A 27559-nucleotide genomic window follows, 5' to 3' on the forward strand; every position below is an offset into this window, starting at 1 on the left:
AAAGGGCCTCTAAAACAATCAACTGGCTGGAGCATCTCCCTTATGAGAGCTTGGAAAAAAGGAGAGTCGGGGGAGACATGACAGAGGTCTACAAAATTATGCATGGTGTGGAGAATGTGGATAGGGAGACATTTTTCTCCCTCTCTCATCATACTAGAACCTGAGGTCATCCCATGAAGCTGATTGGTGGGAGATTCAGGACAGATAAAAGGAAGGGCTTCCTCACACCACACAGAGTTGAACTATGGAATTCGCTACCACAAGACATAGTGATGGCCGCCAATTTGGATGGCTTTAAAAGGGGGTTGGACAAATTCCTGGAGGAAAAGGCTATTGACGGCTACTAGTCTTGATGGCTATGTGCTACTGCCAGTGCCAGGGGCAGTGAGACTATGTACACCAATTGCTGGGGAACATGGGTGGGAGGGTGCTGCTTGTGGGTTCCTGGTCAACAGCTGGTTGACCCCTGTGTGAACAGAATGCTGGACTGGATGGACCCTGGATCTGATCCAGCAGGGCTCTGCTTATGTTCTTAACCACTGATCATATGGTGGTTTCCTGGCTTTTGTGTAGTCTTTTCCCCATTCTAAAAGCTCAAAATACCTTCTTAAGGCTTCGTTTCTGGCAGGAAGAGCTTTAAGCTACAACAGGCTGGTATTTTTGTTTGGAATTCTGCCCTTACTCTTTTTGCCTTTGGCCCCACCTATTTTGGCTTTGGCTTCATCCACCACTAGAATGCCCCTTCCAAGAGTTTCAAAATTTCAGCCCTTAGGCTGAAAGAGGTTCCCCACTCCTGCCCTAATATATATATGTCTGTTTGTCCTTTTTTTTTTTTTGGTACCTATTTCGCCCAACGCATTCATTTTTTCTATGCAATTTCCCTTCATGTACATATTGGTCTTTGTATTTTTACTGGAGAACTGCATCACAAAATTCAGAAATGTGCAAAAATTAAAGGATGCTTGCATTCCTGTTTGCGTATGAATTCGGGAAGTGAAAATTAGCTTGGTTCACGTTAAAATGCGAACCAAACGAATTTCTCCGACATCTCTACATAAGACCCACCTTTTGTACAGGGGACGGAGAAGCGGAATTAAAATCCAGTGCTAAGTAGTCAAGGTTAAACTTCTTTGGCCATTGGAACGCTCCATTATATGGAGATGCCGCTTGCTGGTGCTCCTGTAGATAACAATGACAACAACAAAAATAAGGACAGGCATGAACCAGACCTATCAGAAAGAAATAACAATGCGCTTCAAGGGTTGCAGTCTAAAAGCACAAACAAAGAGCAAACAGAACGACGTGGGAACGGGGAGACGAACAGAGAACCTAAGAACCTGCCGACTCAGAAAAACCGTCTGCCTAGTCCAGCTCTATCCCGCCATACTCTATGGTTTCTTTTGATGAAAACCAGAGAATATGGAGGGCTAGAACATCTTCCACCACTCTGGCATGCTATACTCCATGGATTCTCTCTCAAGAATAGGATTCTTGGGAGGGAATGTAAAGCGTAATATTTTTGAGAGAGAAACCATGTGCTAAAGCGGCAAAAGATGCCCTAGCCCATTGTATTCTGTGTCTTTTCTCTTTAGGATCTTTCTCTCAAGAGAGACGGGAGTTCTAATCCTTACCCAGCCCCCAAGATCCTGATTAATGCCCCTCTGTGTGTGTGTGGGGGGGAAGGGGTATGTGTGTGTGTGTGAGAGAGAGAATCTGTGTGCGTGCATGCATGTAGTGTGTGTGTGTGCATGTAGTGTAGAGTGTGTGTGTGTGTGTGTGTGTGAGAGAGAGAGAGAGAGAGAGAGAATCTGTGTGCGTGCATGCATGTAGTGTGCGTGCATGCATGTAGTGTAGAGTGTGTGTGTGTGTGTGTGTGTGTGAGAGAGAGAGAGAGAGAGAGAGAGAGAGAGAATCCGTGTGTGTGTGTGTATTAAAGAGCATGTGTGTGCATGTGGTGTGTGTGAGAGAGAGAGAGGGAGACAGACAGACAGACAGACTGAGAATGTGTGTGTGTATGTGCACGTAGGGTGTGCGCATGTGTGCATGTAGTGTACGGTGTGTGTGTGTGTGTGTGCGTGCACGAGAATGTGTGTGCATGTGTGTAGTGTGTGTGTGTATACTGTGCAAAGTGTGTGTGTGTATGTGTGTGTGTGTGTGAGAGAGAGAGAGAGAGAATCCGTGTGGGTGTTTTTAGTGTGTGTTTTAAAGAGTGTGTGAGTGCATGTGTGTGTGTGTATGTGGAGAGAGAGAGAGAATCTGTGTGTGTGGATTACGGAGTATGTGCGTGTGCATGTTGTGTATGTGTATAGGGTGTGCGCGCGTGAGAAAGAGAGAGAAAAAAGAAAATAAGAATCTCTGTGTGTATGTGTGGCGTGTGTGTGTGTGTTACTAGGGTGGGGGGACAGAGAGAGACAGAATGTGTGCATGAGGAGAAAGCTGTGTGTGTGTGTGTAGGAGCCCAGGCCCCAGCCACTGCTGGCTCTGGCCCTGCCCACTGCCAGAATGCGGGGGAGCCCAATCCGCCACCCACTGCCACCTGCAGCCCCTGGGGCAAAAAGGTGGTCCAGCCCTGGTCTGCATTGACTGCCGGCCGAGGCTCTCCAGGGTGGCAGGCAGGACGTTCTGTCAGCCCCACCTGGAGATGCCGAAGACGAAAGCTGAGACCTTCTGCAGGCAAAGCGTGCGCTCTGCCACGGAGCTGCAGCCCTTCTCCGAAACATTTCCCCCACCGTTGTGTGTGTTCCTGAGGGAGTCCACCGAGGCCCTGATGCAAAGTGGCAGGGAAGAGACGGGCTTCTCCCTTTGGCCATACAAACTGCCCTGTATGCATCTGGGCCTGATCTTTGTGATCATCTGGAGAAGTGCCACCCACATTTGCGTGAACAACAGAGCACTGTCACACAGGGGAAAAAGCCCTCTCCTTATCGCTGTGTCAATTGGGCCTTGTGCTTTTCCGCTGGATTTTTTTTAGTAGGGCAAAGGGGAGGCCCTGCCACATGTTTCCCTTAAAAAATGGACTTCTCTGAGCTTTTCCGTTCACGCCATTTGTCAAAAGGAGAGTGGAGAAGAGCCGCACGAAAACGATTACCATTTGAATGTAACTTTCTTCCTCCGCTCCGGAAATTGAACTGGCAAAGACTCTCGCTGAATTAATGCCGTCTCTTTCTGGAGAGATAAAGCTTGTTCGATTGCTGGGGGGGGGGGGGACGACAACCAAAAGGAACACAAAAACAAAAGTGAAGTCAAGGAAGAGTTTTCCCAGATGCTCTGAAACCAAGCCAAACCCTGACACAGCCTGCGTGGGGAATAAACCCGCCCAAAGCTCCAGCAGCACAATGAAGCACGATGCTTTGACTTAGATTCCTGCATTGAGCAGGGGGATGGACTTGATGGTCTTATAGGCCCCTTCCAACCCTGCTATTCCATGATTCTAAGGTTACAGTAGCTACGGAATGGGTTACAATCAATGTCGTCTCAGCAGAGTATTAATTTCTATGACAGTCTCGAAAAATAGCCAGTTGAGGCAATAGGACGGGTGGCGGATTTGAAGCCCACTACTCTACCTGCAGCTACTGCTGGACTACAACTTCCAGTATCCCTGACCATTTTAAAAATTTAGTTTATTTATTATTACATTTATATCCTGCCTTTTTTCCTCTTGCAAAGAACCCAAGGCAGCTTCCATGGTCCCCCTCTTCTCCATTTTTAGCCTCACAACAACCCTGTGAGGTAGGTTAGGCCGAGAGTCAGTGACTGGCCCAAAGTCACCCAATGACCTTCATGGCTGAGTGAGGACTAGAACTCAGATCTCCCGAGTACCAGTCCAATACTCTAACCACTACAGCACATTAGCCATACTGGCTGATGGGAGTCAGCGTTCCACAACATCTGGGAAGCCACAGATTCCCCACCCCTGGATGAGGAGAGAGCAGCAGACATCCAAAACCCGTCAAGGAAGGAACGTAAATGGAGGCCAACCTCCATCACATCTGGGGCCTACGCACTTTCCTTGTACGGCTAGCAACATTTTTGGAGACAGTAACGAGTTAATCAACAACCGCCGCTGCATGCAGAGGAACTCCACTCCGCTCTGAATGCTTCACAAAGATATGTATTTGCACTCGGGAGATGTCTGCTATGCAGCCTTTTTAAAAAGGGAAAAAAATATGTTGCCAAATCCATTGCCAGATACATCTGTGTAATGTTTTTCAAACCCACTGCAACACATCACAACACTTCCTCCAGAGGAAAACTAGCTAGTTTAGCTTTCTCTTTCCTCTTTTTTTCCTCCTGGCTGAATTAGAAAGCATCCCTGATCTCATAAAGTTCAGGGTCGCCATGTGTCCCCCACCCCTTTTAAACTGTCCTCTATTTTGAAGGCATCCTCAATTTGAAGGGCTTTAAACTGGGCCGTGAAGTTGCCCATCAAGGCGCCTGGACAGCGGACTCAGGCACACAGGTTCAGGAGGGCTGTTCTGTCCAATTCTAGTTGAACGATAAAGAACCATAAGAACTGTTGCCCATCAACACTTAGCACCTTGGCAGCAAACCGAACAGGCAGGATCACAGGTCACCTCGTCACAGTCTTCCACGCTATGGTGAGATGTACAGTATTTCCCTTTAAATTATAATAATGATTTATGAATTTGCACCTATACATATAAATGAGCATATGCACATTTTATGCACATCAGTGCCCTCTTTTGTCCTCTTTTTGGCAATTCATACGTGGCCACCACACTAATCATGGCAGCCCTAATCAGCGCTGGCTCCAGCATTTTGGGTTTGGGCACGGCCCCCTCAGTGGTCCCCCCCTTTCCTGGAAGATGTGGGGCATGCAAGCTAAGAGTTTTCTGACGATGCATTGATCTTCTTGGATACTGGAAATGGTAGCCTTGCTAGGGCAGTTGACCCTCTGCTGGTTTAGGGACCCCTGGCAAGTGCCTGACCTTGCCACTTTCTGGAACCGGCTTTGGCCCTAATTACTACTATTGATGTCTATAGTTCTAACTCACTGATTAGTTTCTGATAGATCTAATTAATTTCTACAGTGTGCATGTAGATATATATACTGTATAATTGTATATATTGTATGAAATAGTATGAAATGTATAATTTCACTATAGAAATTAATCACAACTTTTCCAATTTCCATATATGTTGGACTCCCCATTTCCAGCCAGTTCCATGCAAGATGGTGAAAAGCCTCCTGATTACTATTATTTGTAATTAAAAAGCAGGTGACAAAGGGTGCCAATTTGAGAAGAGGAACAGCAGGGGGGGGCAGAGAAGGGGGTTCTTAACCTTTTCCCCTCTTGCCTTCTGCCCATCCAGAATTGCTCTCCAGATGTTGCTTCTCCCCCCCCCCGGGGGGGGGAGCAAAGTTAATGGAAACCTGCATGTTTTGCTCTGCGGGTAAGAAATCAGCTGGGGATGATGGAGATTGTATTCCAACATATTTGGAGGGCACCAGGGAAGGCTGATCTAGAAGGAAGTGAAATGCTGGGTCTCTTTCTTTAAAAGAAGCCAGTAAAATTTTGGAAGGTAGCAAAAGTTGTTTTTGCTGCATTCCATCGTATTTGTATTGAAAGTTTGTTTAGAGATGTTGCTTACTGACTCCATGTGGAATGATAGAAATGATAGTTGTCCTGTTAGAAATACTAACATTTAGAAGATACATTGTGATAGCTAAAGGAGGTGTACGCTATATGAGATGTACAATTTATTGACCAACATGTCACAAAAAGGGTGCAATAGAATCAGCTCATCAAATGACGTCTGTAATGACTGATGTTTTCTTTTGCATCACTATAGTTAAAAGGTTACAAAGTCTGAAATGACATCTTCTGGCAATGTTTAGAGAAGTTCCCTAATCATTTCTTGCTATCCTCAACAGAAAATGCAAAAAGTGCAAATATTCATAGCAAAGCAAGGATGGATTTTTAAAAAATCAATTAAATTTGCAATTATAAAACTGACAGTATTTTTATTTTCTGTGATAGCTATTCTTATTGTTTGTTATTTATTGTGTGTTTTTATTCTTTTAGTATCATGTAATCGGCCCAAAGAACTTTTGTTATTGGGCAGACTAAAAATATAATAAATAGATAAATACTAACGGTTATATTGAACCTTAAATAACCTTGTTCAAAATGATATCTGAATGTAATAGAATAGAAAATATTAAAGTCTTCATTCATAAGCCCTTAATAACTGAATCCAAGACCCCCTATCAAACACATCTGTTTGCTTTCCTATGTAAAAATCAGACTATGTTCAATGAACCAGGGGCAAAAATATGTGACTTTTTTATACTTGTAATCAAGCATTAGAAACATGTTACAATGCATTGGATTCAGATTTATTATACAAAGAGCAGACCCATTGAAAACAATGGGACCTAAGTCAATAATGATTAATTGGAATCCCATTAACTTCAGTGGGTCTACTCGAAGTATGATTAGGTCTGGATCCAACCCAATAGTTCCAGGGGCTGGAAGGCCCTCTAACAAAGTTGCTATAGTTCCAAGTCTAGCACTGGACAGGAGGCTGGACTAGATGATCCATTCCAACTTGGATCCAGACTCAGACATACTTAGACATGTTGTCCTATGCATGTTTACACAGGAAAAAAAACCCTCATTGGAACGGGAATGCTCGGAGTTGTGGGACTTTTTTTCTGTCTAGACATGCACAGGGTTGTGCCCTTAGAGCAGGGGTGGGCAGAAGGTATGTCTTCAGATGTTTTGGACGTTAACTCCCAAGAAGCCCCCTGCCAGCAGGGCCAATGGTCAAGAATGCTGGGAGTTGAAGTACAAAACATCTGGAGATCTGCTTTCTGCCCACACCTGCTTTAGAGTAGACCTACTGAAATCAGTGGAACTTAAGTCATGACTAACTTAAGTCCCACTGATTTCAATGCGTCTGAATATGTCTGGATACAACCCTACGTTTCTGTGTCTTATTTGTGATACCAAGCAAAGAAATATGCAAGTCAGAAAGCTTGAAACTGGATTTAAAAGTGATTTAATGTGCCTCCTTTTCTTGGTGATATAAATATCTCCTCTGCTTCAATCAGCCTTCCCCAATCCAGTGCCCTCCAGATGTTTTGGAGTACAACTCCCAGCATTTTTGGCCATTGGCCATTTATTTATTTATTTCTATACCGCCCAATAGCCGAAGCAGCCATGCTCACTGGGGCTGATGTAAAGCGAAGCCCACACCATCTGGAGGACAGCAGGCTGGTTTAAATCAATCCAACCGGAGAGCAAGGCACATCTGTATGTTCTTTGACCTCAGTAAATCTCTCCGAACATGAGCAATACAGAGCTGCAACAGGCTGGGCAGCCTTATAAAAACCCTCTGTGTTGAGGTCCAGGGCTGCCACGATCTGCTTCTAAAGCGTTTGCTGTGGCAGGTCTGGCATCCACTTACTAAGGCACGGTCCATGTTCTGGTTAAGGCAGCATGTTCTCGGATGGTGGAAAGGTTTCGCAGGTCCAGCGGAGGTGGTCGGACTGAAGATTTAAAAAAGAGAGACAAAACCTTCTTATTGCGGCGGAGCTGGCCAGAAAAGGGGCAGCTGCGACTAGAAGCTTTCCTGTGGGGCTAGTTGGTTATTTAGAGCAGGGATGGGGAATGTGTATCCCTCCAGATGTTGTTGGACTACAACTACCATCATCCCTCGCCACTGGCTATGCTGGCTAGGACAGACAGGCTAAGAAGAGGAGGGCCACACATTCCCCACACATGACTGAGAGGATGGGAGCAGCTCCAGGGAAAGGCATAAGGGGACTCGAACCAGGGATTCAGGCACCCTACTACAGGGGTCTCCAACCTTTTTGGGTCAGTGGGCACATTCAAAATTATGAGGTGTTGTGGGTGCTCTCACAAAATGGCTGGCATGGGGTGGGACTAGCACAATCATAAAATGGCTACCCTGGTGGTCATGGCTGGTCACAGACCTACTCATTTCCCAAAAAGCACACTGGTGAGACCAGTTGACCTTTTTGGAACTCAAGGAACTTTCCCAGGAACCTACATCCAAGACAGCGGTGGACTCTTGAGTTCCAAAAAGCCCAAACCACTCTTTTGAACCCAAATAAAGATGATGTTGGAGGGCAGCACTCTGCTTTCCAGCATGCATGATGCCCTCCCAGTTAAAAACAAAATTAATTTCAAGAAATCGTAAGCAATAAAATAAAAATCAGGAGGAGCAGGGAGCCTTGCAGGCACCGAGAGTTGTCTGTGGGCCTACTGGTCCCCATGGCCACCATCTTGGAGGCCCCAGCCCAACGCAGGCTGAACAGGCTCCAGGGTTATTGACTTGATGTCTCCTGTGCTGCAGCACCACCCTCTTACTGGCCAGAGAAGGTACTGCAGCTCATCAACTCAGGCAGGCCAGGTGACCGGAGGAACCAATAGGGGCCAGGCTAGCTCTATATAACCTGCTTCTCCAGGCGTGGTCTGATCTGCTGCACCCAGCAGAAATCCAGCCCCTCCGGGGTCATGTCTCTCGCCTACGGCCGTTGTTTGTCAGATCTGGAACACGGCCTATACTCAACCATGTCATCTGCCTCTGGCCCCCTGAACCTGGTTCTGTCTCCGCCAGGACCAGACCCAAAGAGGCCAAGGCCTGCCGGTGTGACACAGGGGGAGTTCTGGCACCCAAAACGTGCGTGCCCATGTGCGGACTGCAGCACCGGGCTGGTCTAACGGCTGGCAGGAGGTCGACATGTGTCGTGCAGATATGGCGTATAGGTGCAGAAGTATATTTGGGGAGGGGGCAAATTGCTTCCCTCCAGGCCCTCTGCGGGCCAGATGACATCAGTGGGCCGGATGACATCAGCCGGCCAGTTCTCACTGCCCTGCCTCCCGGCCATTTTAAGCTTCCCTCCATGCTGAGAGAGGCACAGGTTCTCTGCCTTTCTCAGCACGGAGAAATGGACTTAACTGGTGCTACAATCAGCAGCCGCTTGGATGCAGTCTCTCCTCCCAGCTCCGGCCAAGACCCTGGCTCCGGGCAATGTCTGGTGTCCACGTGGGGCGTGTGCGCCGTGTGAAGCGACCTGCGCGCTGCCAGTGAGAACAGCTGCTCTTCCCATTGCGGGCCGAGTCCCTGGCTTCGCAGGGTGCAACTCAGCGGCCTGCATCCGCATAGGCTGGGGATTTCGGCCGTGGGGATTTCTCCAGCAGATGGGCCTTATAGGCCAAGTCCCAGCTCTGAAGGAACCCAAGGGACGTCCATGGGCCAAATTGGGGAACCTGGTGAGTCAGCCCAGCCCTGGCTTACACTTCTCCACGGACAGGCAAAACAACAACAACAACAACCATCAGCGTAAAGGCAGCCTGTGGGCCGCTTCACAATTTTTTAAAAAAAATCCTATACAGAAAGTACTTCTGTGTAGGAAACCACATGAAACACACACACACATGTGGATCTGTTTCCTGAGATTCACACGATTCGTCTCATTCTTGCTGCAATGGGAGGCCTGTGTCTGACCTGTAGCATTTCACGCCACAAGCGAGGGGCATCGCATAGCTGAATGCTTCTTCACGAAAGAGAAAAACCTTTAACGCAGAAACCTAAATGTCAGGGAGAAGAGTGCTAACTTAGCCTTTTCCTTGACATGCTAGTTTTCTACAGGCAAGGAGTTATTTTTATAGAGAGGAACATTGCGTTGTGTGAGACCATCCAACACCCAGCGGTCTGAAGCGGTACAATCCAGACAGGTTCACCCATCTTGAGAAGAGCTGGGCCTTAAATCAAATATATCTGGAAGAAAAAATTAGCACAATCCTCTCCCTGGAGTGCTACTTTACCAAATGCAGGGAATGTGTTTACATACATTCAAAAATATGGCCCTCCTTCCCCCAATCTGGAGTTTGAACTGGCACAGTCCAAATACAGGTTTTCCACCTCAGTCAGAACTAGGATTTTTGGACTGGCTCAGGAAGCTTAGCCCACAAATTAGGCTTCCCGACTCTCCCCCTAAGCACCAAAGTAAACATTCTCCCAGTGGAGGCTGGTGATGCCAATGTCAGTGAGGTGGTGAATTTGCTCCAGGTTTGAGTCAGAACTCTTCATAGAATCATAAGGTTGGAAGGGGCCTACAAGACCATCGAGTCCAACCCCCTGCTCAATGCAGGAAGCCCAATTCCCAGGCGGTCTCCCATCCAAATATGAACCAGGGCTGACCCTGCTTAGCTTCTGAGATCAGACGAGATCAGGCACATCCAGCCCAACGTGGTCTTGGTTAGCTCCTTTAGAGTTCTGACTGAAACCCAGAACAGATGCACTGCCCCACCAACATCGGAGCCACCAGCCTCCACGGCATTCTTCTAATCATGCACAGTGGAGCTATGTGTTATAGGTTTCTTTAGTGATTGGGACTGTGGCAATCCAGGAGGGGGGAGGCTAAACCTTCCTCCCACCCGTTTTCATCCTGAAATTGCGCATCCTCCTGCCCCCCGGCAGAGGGGTTAAAAAAAGAAAGAGTCTTCATTGGAATCAATGGAGGCTTTTTTTCTTTTTTAATGCCCCACCCACACCCCCCGGCACGGTGTGTGTGTGTGTGTGTGTGTGTGTTTGTGTGTGTATGTATAAATTTTGAGACAAAAATTGGGTGGGAGGAGATTTAACCACTCCCTCCTGGAGTGCTGCAGTCCCAGTCCAAATCAGGTCTGCACATGCTTACACTGGAGCAAAGAAACTCATCACGCATTGATCCACTCTGTGTGATTAGAAGAATGTTTCGTTTGGCCCGAAGACTGGAGTCCTGAAAGCGCTTACTTCTTGAGTGTCATCCAAGGCGAAAGCTTGAAAAATACAGCTCAAACTTGTAGTTAAAAGCTGACCCACCAAATTAATGTTCATTTTTGCTCAGCATTAATCTGTTTATTCTCTTTCTTGCAGCACCAGATCGAGGTTTGTGCGGGGGGCGGAGGGGGGGGACTTCTCTGGCAGGCCTTCTCATACGTCAACAGGCCCTCCATTGCGGGCTTTCCTAATGGCAGGATTGAGCATCTGGGAGCCACCATTTAAATTTCCCATAATGCCTTGGAGGAACACAGGGAGGGGCCATAGCCCAGGGGAGGGGCCGTAGCTCACTGTGATAGAGCACCTGTTCTACACGCAGAAGGTCTCAGGTTCGATCCCCGGCTTCTCCAGGTAGGGCGAGGAAAGAATCCTGCCTGAAGCCCTGGAGAGCCACTGCTGCCAGTCAGTGTCGACAACACTGGGCTACATGGACCCAGGGTCTGACTCAGTATAAGGCAGCTTCCTATGTTCCTAACGCTACAGCCAAGGTATTGTGGGATGTTAAAATGGTAGCTGACCCAGTCACCTGATCCAAGGTAGAAATCAGTGCTGATGTTAGACCTGTGACTGTCTTAGAAATGAAACCTATTCAAAGGTGTAATAGAGCCAGGCTCACAGGGCCACAACGCCTGCACTTTTTAAATTTCAGGGATACTGACGTCATCTACCATCCCACCCCCCTCAGACTTCCCTGTTCCCTCTGAGCCACTTCTCACAGTGGCTGGGAGAAAATGAATTTTCCAAACCACAATATATTATTCCCTGTGGTAATGCAGAGCCTTTTGGTGTGTCTTGCTCTTGAATGGGCAGTTAAGACCCTTAATCTTTAGAATCATAGAACAGTAGGGTTGGAAGGGGCCTACAAGACCATCGAGTCCAACCCCCTGCTCGATGCACGAATCCAAGTCAGAGCATCCCCAACAGATAGCTGTCCAGCCTCGTCTTGAACGCCTCCAGTGTGGGAGAGCCCACCACTTCCCTAGGGAATTGCTTCCATTGCTGTATGCAAAAGACCTGCTCCTGGCAGAGATGAAAACTCCTAGAACTGGCTTGTTGATAGGGATCCACATAGCTACCTGCAATTTAGGACTCTAAATTTGGCCATGGGGGCTGTCACGATGAGCACCTGCACTTCTAAATTTCCCACTACACCACTAGGCATCAGCGCTGAGGCTGGGCCTGGAAATGTCCTGGCACTGAAACCTCTTTGCCCCTCGTTGCCCTCAATCCCTACTTTCTGGAACCCAACCAAACAGTGGAGGCTGGAGGCTCCAATTAATCCGCCCCAGGTTTCAGTCAGAACTCTAAAGGTGCTATCCAAGGTGCTTTGCACCTGAATGCTCCGCACCTTGGACAGCTCCTTTGGAGTTCTGACTGGTTCTGACTGAAACCCGGAGCGGATTCACTGCCCTGCTGACACTGGAGCCACCAGCCTCCGCTGCGGCCAAACCAGCTCCCAAAGCTCTCCCACATCCACTTGCGGGAAAGACACAACTTGCGGTGGAACGGCGGCTTACATTTGCGGCGTGGCTTGAGCTCCCGGTTCACCGGAGGCGGTTCCAGGTCGGTGGGGAGCTCGGGCAGTGGACTGGAGAGCTTTTCAGCGCTGACTGCAGAGAGGGTGAATGCTGCAGAGCCTGGACTCATGGGAATGTAGCCGTCGGGGGTGCAATCAGACGATCCGGAGATGGGCGGGGAGGCACTGGGGTGCATGGGCACGTAACTGTCCTCCGAACTGTTTGACGTGCAGGAGTAGAGCGGGGTAAACCGACACGGCTTCGGAAACGAGAAAGAAGGAGGAGAGGAGGGTTTCAAATCGGAGGTCAGGTCCTGGGCCAAATGTTTCAGGCTCCCTAGGCATCATCAGAACCCTCCCACATTTTCCTTCTTTGGGATTCTCTCAAGCTCAGCCTCCCAATTGGCTTGAGACCTTTGGTGCCGTCAGGACTGGTTTCAAAGGTAGGCCTGTTTGGGCACCTGCCTGGGGCCCACACTCCAGCATGGGCCCACCGAAAAGAGCCCTGTGGACTTGCTCCTCCTCTTCACTTGCTTTGTTCCCCTGCCTCTCACTCTGGCCCAGACAATGGTGGTGGCGGTGAGGAGGAGAAGCCGTCGATGCCATGGCCTACTTGCTCCCTGGCTCTCTGCCGTCCAAGCAAGCAAGTGGGGGCAATGATGAGGAAGAGGAGGAGGGGCAAGAGCAGCTGGTGACAGTGGTAGCGAGAAGGCCTCTCTGAGGAAGGCGACCTTTGACACTGTCTTGCTCAAGGACCCTCATAAACCTGGAGCCGGCAGAGAGGTTTGGCAGGTTTTTAGACACAATACAAAACCCTCCTTACCGGAAGTAAAAGTAGGATGACTAGGCAGGGCCAGCACCAAGGGTAGGCATCACTGGGCACCTGCCAAGGGCCCACACCCCAGCAGGGGCCCACTGACAAGAGCCCCCTGGATCTGTTCCTCCTCTATACCATGGCAACCGCTTTGCTCACCTGCCTCTCCCTCTGGCCCAGACAACGGAGGTGGTGAGACAGAGGAGCAGGAGATGCCCTGCCTGCTTGCTCCCTGGCTCTCTGCCCGCCAAGCAAGCAAGAGGCAGCCTTGACGAGAAAGAGGGTGATGAGCAAGAGCAGCTGGTGACCATGGTGGTGAGGAGGGGGACTCCCTGAGGGAGGGGGCCCACGGAAGGTGTCTTGCTCAAGGGCCCTCCAAAACCTGGAGCCAGTATTGCACACAAAACACAGCAATCCCTCTTCCAAATGACCTTCAGCTTGCTGCCCCCGCCTCCTTAACCCAATCATCATCTGTCTCTAGCACTACTTGCTTTTGGCTAAAAAAGGAGAAAAATAATAATTGTTATTGTTTTATCGTGTCGGGTAACCTTTACTTCATTTTTAGTACTGATCTGCCAACTGATGCTGGCTATTTTTTAAAATGTTCCCTGCTAAAACTGTACTAAATTAAGTGCATGGGGGAGGAGGGAGTGGGTGGGTGGGAACAAGAGAAAAGAGCACTTACCAAATTCAGGCTAAGCCTCTTATCCCTGCGTCTTAAGGAATTTTCTTCCATGTCAGCTGCAGAACAAAGAAGAGAGGAGTGGGGGGAAGAGGACCCATGACAATTTAAGAAACTTATAAACAAAAAGGCAGAGGGGCATGGAGGGTAAAATTCTAGCCCCAGTAGCATAGTGTGTGGCTGGAAAATGACTAGAATTTTGTTGAACTTGAGTAAGGGCCAAAACCAGTGGAAGGTGGTGTCCTATTTCGGTGGGGCCGTGCATCCATTCTGGGTTTTAGCCATAATCAGCCAGAACTCTAAGAGAGCAATCCAAGGTGCTGAACACTATCCCCAAATGCTTTCAGCGCCTTTGATAGTTCCTATAGAGTTCTGATTGGTTCTGACTATAACCCAGAATGGACACACAGCCCCACCGAAATAGGAGTCACCACCCTCCATTAGACCAAACAGACATTACTTTAAATGTGGGTCTAGCAGTTACGTCTTCTCTTCATTCTTACTCTAAAGTGGGCACAGGGCCCCTGATCTGGATCTTAAAAGGTCTCCGTACCCCATGTTAGCGTCCTGATCTGGATTGGGGTAAATCTAGTGCAATTTTTTTTAAAAAGGCATAGCTGCTAGACACATATTAAAACTAATGTCTGTGTAGCTCGATGTCGGAGGATGCTTAACAGTGAAACCAGAGGAGAATGGTGGCTCCGATTTCAGTGGGACTGTGAATCCATTCTGGGTTTTAGTCAGAACCACCCAGAACTCTAAAGGAGCTATCCAAGGTGCTAAACCCAATCCCCAGAATAAGTTCAGCATCTTAAAGGAGGGTAGCTCCTTTAGCGTTCTCGCTGGCTTGGACTGAAACCCAGAATGGATTCACTGCCCCGCCAAAATCAGAGCCACCAGCCTCTGCTGAGTGCAACCCTATGCGTTCTTACTCAGGAGTAAGTCCTACTGAGTTCACTAGGGCTTACCCCAAGGTCAGTGTGTATCACTAGGGTCCCCAACATGGTGTTCAGGGGCACTTCTCTCGAGGCCCACAAGTTTTCTTGCCACTCCAGATTTTTTAAAAAATTTCTTAAGAATTTGTTTAATTAAACAAAACAAAATCACTGCGAGGCTGGCATGCTGCAAAGTGAAATGTTGTCCTCCAGAACCAGATTTATTTGGCTTCACACCACCTCTGTGTTGTACTTAAGATTCTTGGGAAAGTGGCTTTTCTTTAAGCCTCACCAGTTTGCATTCTGGGAAACAACTGTTTCATGACTGACCATGCTCTCCCATGGCAGCCATTTTGTGAGCGCACCCACAGCACACTCTCAAAATTCTAAATGTGCCCGTTGACCCAAAAAGGTTGAGGACCCCTGGTGTATAGGATTTTCATATGATATGTATTTACTTCAGCGTAAACCCAATTGACATTGATGGGGCTTACATCTGATTTGAGATGCATAACATTGCACTGTTAAATACGGCATGATATCTACTATTCTTCACTGGTGTTCAGAACAGCTCTATAGCACTGGAAAATCCCCCCAAACCTAAGTGCATGTGAACAGGGAAGAACCCAGCTGCGGATTCCATGCATTCACTTCTACTGTCCCCCCATGGCCATGCTACTGTACCCATCAGCCACGCAGACACGTAGGGACCACCGTAGCCCCAGTTTGGGGAACACTAGTCTTTTGAGGGATGGGAGGACCAGACGCTCAGAATTAGCACTCCTGATTCCAGAAAGCCAGGGCTCAAACCTATAACGGGGAAAAAACAGCCCAATGGCCTCCATTTCTTGGTTTACAAATGTATTTAGCTTCATAATTTGCCACTTCACCTAGATGGTCTATCCTTGTCCATGATTATCGCACATCTGGCTACCCTCCAGCTCTCTTCAATTAATCTGCGTGGAGCCCCCTTGCAGACCTCCTGCATGGTGCCCCCTTCTCTCCTCCTGCAGACCCTTCCTCACATCTCATCTTTTCTTTAGGAAGCTGCCTTCAACTGAGTCAGATCATTGGTCCATCCAGCTTAGGACGGTCTACACCAGGGATGGGTAGAAGGTCAGTCTCCAGATGTTTTGGACTTCAAATCTGAGAAGCCCGTGACAGCATGGTCACAGTTCAGGAATGCTGGGAGCTGAAGTCCAAAACATCTGGAAACCCACTTTCTGCCCACCCCTGGTATACACCGGGATAGGCAACGAGGTGCCCTCCAGATGTTTGGGACTACAACTCCCACCAGCCCAGCCCACATGGCCAATGGTAAGAGATTATACAGTCCAAAACATCTGGAGGGTGCCAGGTTGCTTACCTCTTGGCCTACACTGACTGGTTTCAGACACATGTGTTTCCTAGCCCCACCCGGAGATGCTGAAGATAGAACCTGGGACTTTCTACATGCAAAGCATGTATGCTACTACTGGCTTAGAGCTATGAAGGCAGTGAAGAGATAGAAGATCTTCAGTCTACATCTCCAACCAGAGTGCAGCTGAAGGACATGTAACTGCCCTTAATTCACTTCCACCCCTTCTTATCCTGGCCTCTTCTGTTCCCCCTGCTCTCAAGTTATCCTTGTCTCTCTGCCAACTCCCCCACCCCCATTGCTGGCCTCATCATCGAAAGTTCAATCGTAAGCTTCTCTGGGCAGAGACCGATCTTAGTTTTCTTTTTGTCTGGGTGGCTCTGTAAACTGCCATGCACAATACAGAAATTAATCAGAACTACCAGAAACTAATCCAATTATAGACATTAATAGTAGCAGTTAGGGCCAAGGCCGGCTCCAGAAAGTGGCAAGGCCAGGCACTTGCCAGGGGTCCCTAAACCAGCAGAGGGTCAACTGCCCTAGCAGGGCTACCATTTCCAGTATCCAAGAAGACCAATGCAGGCTCAGAAAATTCTCAGCTTGCATGCCCCACTTCTTCCAGGTTAGGGGGGGGCCACTGAGGGGGCCGTGCCCAAACCCAAAATGCTGGAGCCAGCACTGATTAGGGCTGCCATGATTAGTGTGGTGGCCACGTATGAATTGCCAAAAAGAGGACAAAAGAGGGCACTGATGTGCATAAAATGTGCATATGCTCATTTATATGTATAGGTGCAAATTCGTAAATCATTATTATAATTTAAAGGGAAATACTGTACATCTCACCATAGTGTGGAAGACTGTGACAAGGTGACCTGTGACCCTGCCTGTTCGGTTTGCTGCCAAGGTGCTAACTGTTGATGGGCAACAGTTCTTCTGGCTCATTATCTTTAAACAGCAATTGGTCAGGACTTCAAACAGAGGCCTGCCCTCTGTAAAAGAGGATGCCTGGCTGAGTCAACTAATTCTTTAATTGCTAATAAATTAAAGGCATAATCCTATGCAGGTTTAGACAGAAAAAAAGTCCTACAATGCCCAGCATTCTCCAGCCAGCATAGACTTTTTTCTGCCTAAACCGTCATAGGATCGTGCCCTAATTTACTCCCCTTTTCCCAGGCATTAAGTGAGGATGGATAGATAGATAGATAGATAGATAGATAGATAGATAGATAGATATGCCACAGGGGCTGGACTGGAGCTAGGCCCAGTGCAGGATTAACACTAATGGTGGGATTTCCTCCTCTCATCTGGAAATGCTCTTAAGGCCACGGTGTATGTGTGCGTGTCTGTTTATGTATAAAACAGCACACGCCCTTTCAGCAACCTAGCTCCCCAAGCAACTCACAGCCGTTAATAAGAATAACACTTCCAAGTGATGGGTGGTGCTCTTAAAAAGCTTCCAAGAATTGTCCAGGACACTGATAAAAGAGCTGGTAAAACCGCTCTTTAGCGTTGGAGGATTAAGGAAACTATCTGAAAGCCTAGGTTCAGAGCGCCTTTATTCAAGGAAGAATGGTGAAATACAGGTGTGTGTTTGCTTTTAAACAAGAAAAATAAAAATAAGTTTAGGAATCCAGCCAATCAACATGGCACACAGTCACTTTTGGCTACAGAGGTTTATTTTATTTTGAGAGACTTATATCCAAACCCTTCAATCAGGTTCCCAGTGTGGCTTATAAAATCTAAAAACACAGTAAAAGAAATTCAGAACAGGGCCTTTTGTGGAGCAGCACCACGGTTCTTCTCCTTTATTTAGATGCCCAGCGAAGGCAACATTGTTTTGCTGAGCTTTTAATTGTTAATGCTGCTCTCTATTTTTATTATTAATCCCTGGGTTGATTGCATAAAAACCTGTTCTGCTTTCTGTATATTTCACGTATTTTATTCTTTTTATTTGTACAGTGCCCAGAGAGATCATTGAGTGAGGGGGTGATCAAAAAATATTCCAAATTAAAAAAATAACACATATACATTAAAAATACATAAAAACATATGGAAAACAGTAAAATGACTAGAAGCAGCATACCTCCCCCCATCCAAGATAAAAGAGATCAAACTGAATTAGAAGGACTGAGAAAATAAGCAGGTCTTCACCTTGCACCAAGCAGACATCAGGGTAGGTGAAGTGGGTTTGTGCTACGAGTTTGCCATGGAAAAAAGATTATAGACCTGCACAAAATTTGGTAAGTGCATTTTCACATGGGCTCACCATTCCCTCTATTTCCGATGTTCAGGTGGGTGAGTGCTGATGTTTATGTAGCCAAAATGGCACTACCCATGTACAAGAGGGAGCCTTGAACCTAGCTAGATGAGAAAGACCACCCCCGCCCAACAGCCCAGTGATGAATGAGTGTGCTCAATGGTTTTGGAATCCTGGCTGGGGATGGGGGAGAAATGGCTGGAATACTGAACAAGAAGCACTTCCCCAGAATGCTGCAACATTTTGTTGCAGTCCCACTTGCTGCTCAAATCATGTATGTCTCCAGAAAGATCCACCGGAAGATACTGTAGACTGCAACATTCTCAGCCAGAAAGCTGAGAAGCAAGGATAAAAACCTGCGACACAATTCAGTGCTTGCACCCAGTGGCGTCGCAGAGCCAGGGCTCACAGGGTTGAAGTGCCAGGACTTTCTGATCAGCAGGGACAATGACATCATTTGCCCTCCCCCACCCCACCCCTTCAGGCTTTCTTGTTTCCTCCGAGCTTAGCTGTGATCCTCTCGGGTGGCTGGCAGGGGCAGGAATTTTCACAGCAACAATACATTATTGAGAGCTGCCCCTGTCATTCAAAGTATTTTGGGGTGGCTTGGTCTTGAATTAAGGCCCCCTCGTTTTACGAACATCCTGCTCCTGACAGAGATAAAAACTGCCAGAAGAGGTGTGTTGATGTGGATCAACAAAGCAGCCTGAATTTTTGGTCCCTCCTTGAGGGCTCCGCTTTTGGTCTCTCCCGCTGATGGGACCGTCCTGAGGAGTGCCAGCACTTCAACATCTGCCATTGCACCGCTGCTCACAAACGATCATTTCCAGTGAGTCAGATGTCAGAAGAACAGCTGGCTGAGTTTGTGCAGCAAAAGACAAAAGGCGTTTTGGCACAACTGGGGCTAGCTGCTTGCTGGGCCATGAGCTCTCCCCGGAAGATGCACATGTAAGCATACCAAAGCCCTGCAGCCAATGTTTTGTCTAGCCAGTTCCATGACGCAAACATTTCTCCAGAAAACTGATCATGGGAAAATCTGTTCCCTGTCACTGATGCCCCCCCCCCACTCTCTCTGTCTCTCTGTCTCATTTTTTTTTGCTTCTGCTGCTACCTCCCTCAGTTTCCTGCCGAATATCACACCTCCATTGTGAATATTTGGCAGCAAAGTTACTGTTTGCTGAAAACAGCACCCTCAGGGGACAAACAGCAGCCAGAGGCTGGGAGGCCATTTTTGGCTGGAAACTTGTGCAGGACCCCAATCCGGATGTGGAGCACATTCTGGGTCAGGGTCCAACAGCTGACTTTTCTTCATAATAAAAACGGGGGCAGCTGAAGCAAGCTTTTCATAAGCGGGAATAAGGCAACGTAGCTTTCCCCAACTGGGCGCCTTCCAGATGCTTTGGAATACAACTCCCAGAGTCCCTGACCACCAGCCATGCTGGCTGGGGCCGATGGGAGCTGAAGTCCAAAACATCTGGAGGGCTCCAGGTTGGGGAAGGGTGAAGTTACATAAGGGATGCTTCCAGAAGGAGCTCTGATTGTGAATTTTACAGGAGGCCGAGACAATGTTGTCTTCCTCTCACAGCCCTCCCATGCTTTCCCACCACTTCTTCCATCTTTTTTTCTTACCACAGAAAATCCATTATGGAGAAAAAGACAGAATAGCTGCACTACACCTTTGGACTAGTGGTGCCAGGAGCTGTCCATCTGGAAACACCCAGTCTGGCCTTCAAAAAACTTGTTGGGGATGTTCAGTGCTACAGTTACCTCTTCCGGGTTAGTTTACCTAGTTTTTTTTTTCTTTTTCTCCACACCCACACCCTCATTTGTATCATAGAATCATAGAATAGTAAGGTTGGAAGGGGCCTATAAGACCACCGAGTCCAGCCCCCTGCTCAGTGCAGGAATCCAAGTCAGAGCATCCCTGACAGACGGCTGTCCAGCCTCATCTTGAATGCCTCCAGTGTGGGAGAGCCCACCACCTCCCGAGGTCATGGGTTCCATTGTCGTATTGCTCTAACAGTCAGGAAGTGTTTCCTGATGTTCAGCCAGAATCTGGCTTCCTGTCACTTCAGCCCATTATTCTGTGTCCCACACTCTGGGGTGATCAAGAAGAGATCCTGGCCTTCCGCTCTGGGACAACCTTTCAAGGACTCAAAGAATACAACGTGGCACAAGCACAAGGCAAGAACTCGAAATATGTGACGAGCCAACGAACTGAGCAAACGATCTTGTCCGCAGGACTGCGCATCAAGTCACAAAGCATGCAACGTGCACAGAAAGATGTGCCCATTTTACAGATGGGAGTTCACTGGCAAAATTTGAGGTGCAATCCTATGGCTTGCGTCCTCGTGAGATGGAAGCCTCTGAACTCGGAGGGTTCCGTGGATCCAATGCCCTACTGGGCTACTGCAGGTAAGGTGGGACAAGCGATGGAGGCGATTCTCGCCTCTCCGTGCTCCTGCTGTTGCGTTTTTACTCTAGATGGGACTCTGAGCCCATCAAAAGGAGTGGCGGGGTAGGGGCAAGGCTGGAGAGGCCATAGGATTCTTGATATTTTTGCGACCTTGGAATGCAACCGGTGCAGTTCGGGGGTGCAGAACCTTTTTCAGCTGGAGGGCCAAATCCCATTTCGAAGCAGCTCCAAGGGGCTGCCTGCACCTTGGGTGGGCGGGGCCCAAGGCAAAAGGGGCGGAGCCAAAATGCCAGCATATTTCACCTTAAAGCCCTTACTGCCAGGATCTAAACCTCAGGAGAGGCATTTGAACCTTTTAGAGCTGGGGCGGGGGAAGAACTGCACAAAAGACAGATAGTTGGAGGAAAGGCGGTGGGAAAAGGCCAGGAGCATGGGGTGTAGCCATATGGGGAATGCTGGAGTGCTGGATTGGGACCCCAGGAGGGCAGGATCTGGCCCCCAGGAGGACGGAGTTTGACCCCCGGGGCCCGAGGTTCTACACGTGGAATCGCTGCTATCTTTTATTGCCTTCTGTATATCTTCACACAGATTTTAACCCAATCCCAGGTCCACAAAGACACACACGAACCATTTTCACGCTGCTGAAAGCATTGCTACATTGCCTGGCGTTGATGAGCAGAGCGGGCGAGAGGGGAGAAGGGCAGCAGCTGGCTGTGCCTGGACAGGTCGACTGATACGTTTGAAAGGCAACGTAGAACAATCCTGCATCTTATTCTAATCACGAGCAACCCATTGGGTTTTTAACAGAACAGGGGCAGTGCAGCGGTTAGAACGCTGAACTAGGACCCATATCCAATCCCCACTCAGCCATGAGCGATCGTGGGATACCTTTCGCCATCACTCACACTAACCTACCTCACAAGGTTGTTGTGAAGATAAAAAGCCTGTGTGTTGGGGGGACCATGTATGCTACCCTGAACTTCCTGGACAAAAGGTGGGATACGTTTTCCAAGAGTAAACATCATGGGTTTCCACAGTGGAGGCTGGTGGCGCCGATGTCAATGGGATGGTGAATCCACTCCAGGTTTCAGTCAGCACCATGGATAGCTCCTCTGGAGTTCTGACTGGCTCTGACTGAAACCCGTAGGGATTCACTGCCCCATTGTCATCGGAGCCACCAGCCTCCGCTGGGTTTCTAGCCTCTGGACCAGCCCTTACCTCTCCAGCTCCTCATGCTGTCCAAGCCAGACAAGGAGATCCTTCTTGGTACCACGGCCCCTGGAGCACTGGCGATCCCAGCATGTCCGTTGTGCAGAGCCCCGAGGGCCTGCTCTTCGGGCCTCCTGTCCGAGAGGTGCGTCGGCTTAGGCGGCCTCGGCGGCGGTGTGTTGCCCAGAACATCACGTTCAGAAATGCCATAGGAAAGAGGGTTCTGGCTTTTGTCGACCAGGAAGGTTGGCGTTAAAGGAGGTGCTGACGAGGGAGAGGAAGAGGAGAAGTCACTGGAAGGAGGCCCGCTCGAGTCCGTATTCCTAAGAAGAACCCCCTGACTCATCAGCTCTTGCAGCAGGCCACCGGAGGGCTGCAAATAAAGCGAGGGCTGAGAAGCCACAAAGTCAACAAACACGTCGTCCGATGATGTCTGCTCTAGGGATCGATCAGAATTGGACCAGCTGTGACACCTGGAAGGGAGAAAAGGAGAACGAGAGCGGGTTTTTTTGTCATCATCACTGTTCTAGTACAAGGAGGGCTCAGCGCTTAACGAGAGCAAGTCGTCCCTGGCCTCACGGTGCACATGCCCACCACCCCAAACCCTAATCGCCCTCCAGATACTTAGTATAAGCCCGGGGTCCTCAACCTTTTTGGCTCAGTGGGCACATTTGAAATTTTGCGAGACTGTCATGGGCACTCTCACAAAATGGCTGCAATGGGGGGAACTTGCCAATTCATAAAATGGCTACTATGATGAGCATGACTGGTTACAAACCACTCACTTCCCAGATGGCAAACTGGTAAGACTATAAGAAAAGGAATCCTCCCAAGAACCTAAATACAAGGCAGAGGTGGGGTCTGAGCACCCAAACACTCTTTTGAGCACAAATAAAGAATGTACGGGAGGACGGCACTTTGCTTTCCAGCATGCGTGCTGCCCTCAGAGTTTAAAACAACATTAATTTTAATTAAGAAGTAAAATAAAAATCAGGAGGGGCAGAGAACCTGGTGGGCACCATGATGAGGACCCCAGGTATAATCTGCTTGGGGTTTGAGCAAGCTCGTCCCAGCTTCTTATCCTCTCCTCCATTTCCCCCTTTATTTTCTCAGATCCTGTACATCCTGGAAGCTCCCAGGTCCTTCTCAGGGGATCTGGATTTTAAAAAATTATTTAAAAAACTTATAAGAACATAAGAAGAGCTGTGCTGGATGAGACCAAGGGTCCATCTCGACTGTTCACACAGTGGCCAACCGGCTGCCCACGGGAAACCCGCAAGCAGGACACGAGTGCAACAACACTCTCCTGCCCATGTTCCCCAGCAACCGGTGTACATAGGCATACTACCTCCATACATCCTTGGGGGATTCAGACAACACTACCTTATTTTGGGGAGGCTCTGTTTCACTTCCAAACTCACAGGCACTCAACCACCCAAGTTTAGTATTAGATGGTATGAGGATACCTGACATGGCTGAGTTTTCCTGTTTCACAGTTGGACAAGAAGAGATAGTCTGGAAGGATGACAGACTCAGACTCGCTTGCCGTCTCCTCGGCTGCAGAAGCATCAGCAGTGGCCTGGTCAGCCAGAAAGGAAGGGTCTACGATCCTCAACACGTGGGCAGAAGAGGCCGGCGAAGGCTGTGGGGAGGAGGTGGTGTGGGAAAGGCTGTCCCCCGAATCTGTAACAAAGCAAAACAAAAGCTAACACGATAGGAGTATTCTGGAACCAGTCTGGCCCTAAACCTACAAAGGCCTGAATCAATCAATCTTTCTTTCTTTCTTTCTTTCTTTCTTTCTTTCTTTCTTTCTTATTTATTTATTTATTATAAATAAATGTATAATTTTATATCCCACCTTTCTCTGAAAAATGGCAAAGTGGCTAACAATAACATCTAAATTAAAAACAAACTCTTAATTAAATCGTTACATAACTACAAATAAACTAAAAGGACAATTAAAAACATCAACAAAAAGGAATACCGATTCAATGCCGCCAACCAATTAAAAAAGCCCTTCAGCAACAGACCAATTTTTATGTCAAAACAGCTGCCTGAATAAAAATGTCTGCCTGCCAGTGGAAAGACAACAGAGAGGGGCTCAACCCAGCTTCCCTCAGCATGTGGTTACAGAGCCTGGGAGCGGCCACCGAGAAGGCCCTCTCTCGTATCCACACCAAACATGCCTCTGATGGCAGCAGGACCGAGAGAAGGGCCTTCCTTCTGCATTCTTTTCAAGGATTTGTGGCCTGCATGATATTTTTTATTGTTTGCCATCCGTCTGTTGAGGGCTGTTGGAAGAAACATGGAAGATGAGGTCAGCGCTGGAAGAAAACCCATCCATCCAGGTCAAACTGGGTTGAAACAACAAGTACTGGTGTGTATGTGTATTCCACGTTGTTTTCTTTATGGCCAACATTTAAGAAGAGGTTATAAAGCTGCCACCACTGAGAGCCAGGGCCTGCAGGAGAAGCTGCCACCACTGGGTAAAAAGGCGTGCCTGCTGCTGCTGGGCCTGCTGTAGCTGCTGCTGCCACCAACACCAGGCCTTCCCTGCGGACTTCTGCCTGGCAGACCACCAGTCCCTGCAGGACCAGGCCCCCAGGTACCGAGCCAGCTGTGCTGCTCCACCTGCCCCTCCCTGCAGGGGCTACATAAGCTGGCTGGCTGAGGTGGCCTGGGAGAGCCAGGGCCTGCGGGAGAAGCTGCCACCACTGGGGAAGAGGCGTGGCTGCTGCTGAGCCGCCGCCGCCGCCACCACCACCACCACCACCACCACCACCGTGGACTCCTGCCTGGCATTATTTTTAAGGGGATTTTATTTTTTTTTTCTGGGGGATTTTGTTGTGTTTTTAGGGGTGGGTAGCCCGCCTGACCCCTTCATGGATCATTGCCTTGTTGTGGCGAAGGGGCTTGCGTAACTCAGTGAAGCCATAAGCTATGCCATGCAGGGCCACCCAAGACGGACAGGTCATGGCAGAAAGTTCTGACAAAATGTGGTCCACTGGAGAAGGAAATGGCAACCCACTCCAGTATTCTTGCCAAGAAAACCCCATGGAACGTATCACAAGGCTAAAAGAGATGACGCCGGAAGATGAGACCCTCAGGTCGGAAGGTGTCCAATATACTACTGGGGAAGAGCAGAGGGAATTTCCAAGTAGTGCCAGAAAGAGTGACGCGGCTGGGCCAAAGCCAAAAGGACACTCAGCTGTGGATGTGTCTGGAGGTGAAAAGAAAGTCCGATGCTGTAAAGAACAACATTGTTTAGGAACCTGGAATGTCAGATCAATGAATCTGGAGGTGGTCAAACATGAGATGACAAGACTGAACATCGACATCTTGGGAATCAGCGAACTCAAATGGACAGGCATGGGCGAATTTAATTCAGGTGACCATTATATCTACTACTGTGGATAAGAATCCCTTAGAAGAAATGGAGTAGCACTCATAGTCAACAAAAGGGTGGGAAAAGCAGTACTGGGGTACAATCTCAAAAACGACAGAATGATCTCAGTACGAATCCAAGGCAAACCATTCAACATCACAGTAATTCAAGTCTATGCCCCAACCACTGAGGCCGAAGAAGCTGAGGTTGATTGTTCTATGAAGACCTACAACACCTCCTAGAACTAACACCAAAAAAAGATGTCCTTTTCATCGTAGGGGATTGGAATGCCAAAGTCAAAGTAGGAAGTCAAGAAATCACTGGGATAACAGGCAAGCATGGCCTTGGTGTACAAAAAGAGAACACGCTGATCATAGCAAACACTCTTTTCCAACAGCACAAGAGGCGACTCTACACATGGACATCACCAGATGGTCAATATCGAAATCAGATTGATTATGTCCTTTGCAGCCAAAGATGGAGAAGCTCTATACAGTCAGTAAAAACAAGACCTGGAGCTGACTGTGGCTCAGATCATGAGCTGCTTCTTGCAAAACTTTGGCTTAAATTGGAGAACGTAGGGAAAACCACTAAACCATTCAGGTATGACCTAAATCATATTCCTTAAGAATATACAGTGGAGGTGAGGAATAGATTTAAGGAATTAGACCCGATAGACAGAGTGCTTGAGGAACTATGGACGGAGGTCCGTAACATTGTTCAGGAGCGGCAACTCAATCCATCCCAAAGAAAAAGAAATGCAAGAAAGCAAAGTGGCTGTCTGAGGAGGCTTTACAAGTAGCTGAGTGTCAGGGTGGCCACTGAGCCCATAGAATCCCAGAGTAGTTCTGATTCTGAGGAAGAGCAGTCACTCCTGGGAGAGGAGCACGCTCCTCTTTCCCAGGACCAACAGCTGACGGAGATTCCTCCCACCAGCATTCCTAGTTTAGTTAGCAGTCCAGGGAGTGACCGAGCACAGATAGCAGACTTAGTGGATGCGCGACGCAGACGCAGAGAGCGGCGCCAGATGGAGGGCGCGGAAAGGAGCATAGTGCCCGGTTGGCGCGCACACAACGGCTGCGCCCCGAGGATCCAAGGGAAAAGGGGAGGGATTCTCCCTAGTCCTTAAATTCAGGAGTCTGCCAGTAATTCCCTTTCAAACGGGGACCAACTGTTCCAACTTAGGGCATAGGTACTCTGCTGCTCAGATCTAGTTGCTACCTGTAGAGTTGTTAAGTTGTAAAAGAAGAATAAAGCTTTGAAAAGAATCCCTTTGTCTGTGTCTGGACGTGGCTACTGGATGAGACTGAGAGAGCCCTCCAAGGAGCCCTTGACACTGAGGAAAGAAGGGAAGCGAAAAGGAAGGGAGAAAGGGGAAGATATGTCCAACTGAATGCAGAGTTCCAGAGAATAGCAAGGAGAGACAAGAAGGCCTTCTTAAATGAACAATGCAAAGAAATCAAGAAAAACAATAGAATGGGAAAGACTAGAGATCTTTTCAAAAAAATCGGAGATATCAAGGGACCATTCTGTGCAAAGACGGGCATGATAAAGGACAAAGAAGGCAGGGACCTAACAGAAGCAGATGAGATTAAGAAGAGGTGAAAAGAATACACAGAAGAACCATACAGGAAAGATCTGAATGTCCCTGATAGCCATGACAGTGCGGTCACTGAACTTGAGCCGGACATCCTAGAGAGTGAAGTCAAGTGGGCCTTAGGAAGCATTACTAACAACAAAGCTAGCGGAGATGACAGTATTCCAGCTGAGCTATTTAAAATCCTAAAAGATTATGCTATTAAAGTGCTGCACTCAATATAGCAACAAATTTGTAACACTCAACAGTGGCCACAAGACTGGAAAAGGTCAGTTTACATTCCAATTCCAAAGAAGGGCAATACCAAAGAGTGTTCAAACTACCATACAATTGCACTCATTTCACATGCCAGCAAGCTTATGCTCAAAATCCTACAAGCTAGGCTTCAGCAGTATGTGAATCGAGAACTACCGGAAGTATAAGCTGGGTTCTGAAGAGGCAGAGGGACTAGAGATCAAATCGCCAACATTCGCTGCATCATGGAGAAAGCAAGAGAATTCCAGAAAAATGTCTATTTCTGCTTCATTGACTACGCTAAAGCCTTTGCTTATGTGGATCACAAGGAACTCTGGC

The 27559-nt window shown here is 48.2% G+C and overlaps 1 protein-coding gene across 6 annotated transcripts in view; it reads right to left on the bottom strand.

The window, feature by feature from the left end:
* GAB3 (GRB2 associated binding protein 3) overlaps positions 1 to 27559 on the bottom strand; it is a 137777-nt gene that overhangs the window by 10770 nt on the left and 99448 nt on the right. For all 6 annotated transcript variants that reach the window (XM_084814098.1, XM_084814100.1, XM_084814099.1 and 3 more), the window contains 7 exons: positions 23471 to 23687; positions 22014 to 22477; positions 13834 to 13889; positions 12336 to 12594; positions 7435 to 7516; positions 3089 to 3191; positions 1066 to 1179 (listed from right to left, as the gene is read on the bottom strand). In XM_084814098.1, coding sequence (XP_084670224.1) covers positions 1066 to 1179; positions 3089 to 3191; positions 7435 to 7516; positions 12336 to 12594; positions 13834 to 13889; positions 22014 to 22477; positions 23471 to 23687 — 1295 coding nt within the window. The remainder of the gene's footprint in view (positions 1 to 1065; positions 1180 to 3088; positions 3192 to 7434; positions 7517 to 12335; positions 12595 to 13833; positions 13890 to 22013; positions 22478 to 23470; positions 23688 to 27559) is intronic.

Source organism: Heloderma suspectum, chromosome 9 (assembly GCF_057233095.1).
Source record: "Heloderma suspectum isolate Gila_16-S chromosome 9, 16-S_ref, whole genome shotgun sequence".
In the NCBI taxonomy this organism is placed as follows: domain Eukaryota; kingdom Metazoa; phylum Chordata; class Lepidosauria; order Squamata; family Helodermatidae; genus Heloderma; species Heloderma suspectum.